This window comes from Pteropus vampyrus, unplaced genomic scaffold, assembly GCF_000151845.1.
Source record: "Pteropus vampyrus isolate Shadow unplaced genomic scaffold, Pvam_2.0 Scaffold2894, whole genome shotgun sequence".
In the NCBI taxonomy this organism is placed as follows: Eukaryota; Metazoa; Chordata; class Mammalia; order Chiroptera; family Pteropodidae; genus Pteropus; species Pteropus vampyrus.
Genome location: NW_011891675.1, coordinates 1 through 3,979, shown reverse-complemented (window position 1 = coordinate 3,979; position 3,979 = coordinate 1). Strand labels below are relative to the sequence as shown.

Sequence of the window (3,979 nt, the reverse complement as noted above, 5' to 3'; positions counted from 1 at the left end):
ACAAAAAAGTAGATAAAGCAAATATAGCAAAATGTAACAATTATTAAATTTAAGTGATTGTTACCTGGAGGAGTCACAATACTATTCTCTCTTTTCCGTGTATTTAAATTTTTTCATATAAAAAATGAGGCTTTTTAAAAGGCTGCTTTCTTAAACAACTTCCCATCAATAACCATTGTTTGAATGAATAAACACTCTGTTAAAGGAACAATATTCTCTGTAACTGTAGTCTAAAAATCTAAATGAAAGAAATAACTTTTAAAAAGTTACTCTAAAAGGAAAAAAAATATTAAGTGACTAACAGATACTTTAAAACACAATGCAGAATCTTAACTTTTCACAAGTCAATGACTTTGAATTCACTTACGATTCGCTTTAATGTTATTAAGTTCCTTCTTTTACATGCAAATACTTTAGAAAGGTTAGGGAGTTTTCTCATCACCTGAATCTACCTAATGTCTCTATAGAATGGCTCTATCCTAAAGGAGTGAGGAGTTTTGGTACTGTAGGGGAGCTGGAAGAAGAAAAGGAGACAACTTTAGACAGGGAAGCACTTGGAGAGGTAGGACATGGGGAACAGAATACCTCACAGTACCTGTGAACAGTCAGGGACCAAATCAGGAAACAAGAATCTGGGGATGAGGGAAGAGAAAAAGTATTGCCAGAGTGTAGGAACAAAGGCAAACTGCTGACTTAGAACTGGATCAAGGGCTAGCTTCCCATGGTTCCTGAGCCAAGCAAGGAAACAGGGAAACTCTACTGGGAGAAAAGCTCCATATTCTCACTTATTGTCCTATTCTGCATGGCTGGAAGATTTGGGAGAGGGTCAGGGAGAGACCACCTCAAGAGTTGAGAGACCAGCTCCCAACAGGAAGAAGACAGCAGATATCTCTCCTCTGGCCTCTAATCTGATTCACTACCCTCATCTATTCTCTGTCCCCCAACTAGCGAGCTGGACCAGTGGTAAAATGAACAAGCGATGTGGGAGGTTTCCCTAGAATAGACACAGAGATTAATAAATCAATCTCTGAAAAATTACTATGTGCCAAATAGTTTAAAAACATTTAAACTACCATATCTTTCCAATAACAATCCTTCCAATAACCTAGCAAGGTAGTTAATATTTCATTCCTCTTTCAAAAGTGAAGAAACTGTATTTCAAAGAAGGCAGTTAAATGACCGGTGCCAGGGAACCAAGCCAGAGAATGGTGGAGCCAGAATTCATACTCAGTCATCTGATTCTAAACTCATGCTCTCTCCATTCTACTGTGCTGCCTCCTAAGCAAATGTCACGATCTGCCTATAATTCATAAGCAGCAAATCAAAGATGTACACCCAGGTATTTCTTTCTGGCCAAGTACGGTTCTAAACTTGTACAGTTAAAGACGGCACAGGCTGCAAAATTAGGAAGTTGTCTCCATCCTCTCAAAAACACACTCTCAGTAAGAAAGCCAGAACTTTTCACCTGCTCAGAAAGCTTCCTCACTTCCTCTAGAATGGAGGCAACAGGCCGACTCCTCTCTCGGCCACGCGTGAAAGGGACAATGCAGTAGCTGCACATGTTGTCACAGCCTCGCATAATAGACCTGGGGAGAAAAGCATCAGAACTTAATAACAGCGGCAAGATGTCTTGGTCCAACCCAAGGAGCAGGCCACAACTCTGTTGGCATTATCCTTTGACTCTGAATTCTCTTGACAGCCTACTCACACTGGACCAATCTGAGATCTAAGAAATGCTAAGACAGACATTTTTTATCTTTAAAAACTAGAATCTAACCCCAGGATATAAATCAAACATTAAATGATGGATATAGTGGTTACCCTGAGGGACCATAGTGGTGAAGGAACGGGGTACAGACATACCACACCTGGCTTTCTACTGTTTATATTTATATATTGTTTGAACTTTTTACATCCAGACCCCAAAAATATAAAGTGTATATAAGGAGCAGAGATCTTGGATTTAAAACATACTTACTTCTGGGCCAAATGCTAGGTATGTAAGTTAAATCATTTTCTTTCATTTGCATCCTGTATATGAAAGCCTCAATTTACCTTAACGAGATAATTATTGATAGACATGTATCAAAGATGTTCACTGAAAAATCATTAAATGTTAGCTATATTAAATAATAAATAATTAAGCATTCTAACAACTGATTATTGGATAGCCATTAAAATGAGAGAGATGGGCAATTTTTTCTGTAAAATACTACAATAAATATTTTAGATTTTGCAGACCATATAATCTCTGTCACAACTACTCAATTCTGCTACTGTAGTGGTGAAAGCAGCCACGAATATAAACAGATGGGCATGGCTATATTTCAATAAAACTTTATTTACTAAAACAGGCCAATTTGCCCATCTCTGTTACAAAACAAATTTAATAACATAAGAAACATTCATTTTAAATGAGAAAAAGATTATAAAATCAAGTACATCAAAAGCCAATTTTTACAAACACATACAAAAAGCATACACACATAAGCACAAAGAAAAGGACAGCAATGATATACACCAAAATGATAATAGTTTGTCATTAGGTGGTAGGGGTATAGGTAATTCTTACTTCCTTTTTTATGTTTTCATATCTTTTCTACACATTCTTCAATTAATGTGAACTATTTTGTCACCAGATCTTTACTTCTTTTTTTAACTTAAAATATCAGGGGAGGGAAAAAAAGAATCAGTAAAGCCCAAGGTATTTTCTTAAGTGAAAAAATAAGAGTATAGAAGGGAGGGTATATGAATGCATATGCAAAAAAAAAAAAAACTTCTCAAAAGATTATACAAGAAACTACTAACACAGCTGCCTCTGAGAAGTAGCCTAGGAGATGGGATGACAGGTGTGAGAGAGAGTCTTATATATCATTTTTTGTCTTTTGTACTATGTGCATGTATTATTTTTTTAATGTAACAGAATTAACATGTTATTTTAAAAGTGAGAAAGTTTACTCCCTGTCTCTTGGTCAGTGACTCACACAAAGGCAGATGTAGCATTGAGGTTCGTCTGGACTGGCATGACATCGGCATAGGTCTCATCCAAAGAGAGCAGCACGTTGGCAGCTTGCTGGCCTGACTCGGCAACAGCCAACAGCCGAGGAAGGTCCCGATAGGCATCCGGACCAGCCAAAATATCTACCATTTTTTCTCTTTTGAGGATCTCCTCCTTCAATCTCTCAGCCATACAACCTGAGAGGGAAACAAAATAAGCATGTTCTCAAATTCATCAGGTCTCATAGCTTCTCAGTACACAGTATCTCCAGCTGGATCAGAGACCAGGGCACAGAAACCTCTCTAATAGTTTAGCATCATCCCTTAAATTAGCCCAACACTTCCAAAGCACTGGAACCTGCATCTTCCTATACAAGAAAACCACTGGAAAAGAGCTCAAGAGCAATTCAATTAAATGCCTAGAAAAAAATTAAACCACCATCCAAAAACCTTTTTAGGTATGAACCACCTCTTTTCTCAATTGAAAATTACTTGCCACAAAATATATATATATTTTTTGCTCAGGAACTTATTTTTAAAAATAAAACTTACTTATACACAACTGTACTTATACTCTTTATCTCTCTTCTTGCCCAAAATACTTACTAAAACCTATAAGAAATGAGTTAACCATCCATGCTGGTATCTTCCATATCTTAAAAAAATGTTATTAGTAAAGCTATCAAATTAATAAAAAGTCCATTTTATTACAAACACCCTTTGAAAACATGTGTTTAAGAACTATTCTTGGTTATACATCCATGTTCACAGCAGCATTTGTCACCACAGCCAAAAAGTGAAGCAACCTAAGTGTCCATCAATGGATGTAGTGTATATACATACAATGGAATATTATTCAGCCTTAAAAGGGAGAGAAATTCTGACACATATAGATGAACCTTAAAGACACTATTCTAAGTGAAATAAGCCAGTCACGAAGGATAAATATTGTATGATTCCATTTATATGAGGTATCTAGAGT

The 3,979-nt window shown here is 36.5% G+C and overlaps 1 protein-coding gene across 1 annotated transcript in view; it reads right to left on the bottom strand.

Moving 5' to 3' along the window:
• LOC105310388 (CDK5 regulatory subunit-associated protein 1-like) overlaps positions 1-3,222 on the bottom strand; it is a gene marked incomplete at its 5' end in the record, with an annotated part of 8,011 nt that extends 4,789 nt beyond the window's left edge. The window contains 2 exons of the mRNA XM_023526709.1: positions 1,466-1,586; positions 2,985-3,222. Coding sequence (XP_023382477.1) covers positions 1,466-1,586; positions 2,985-3,222 — 359 coding nt within the window. The remainder of the gene's footprint in view (positions 1-1,465; positions 1,587-2,984) is intronic.
• Between the last annotated feature and the right edge of the window lie 757 nt (positions 3,223-3,979).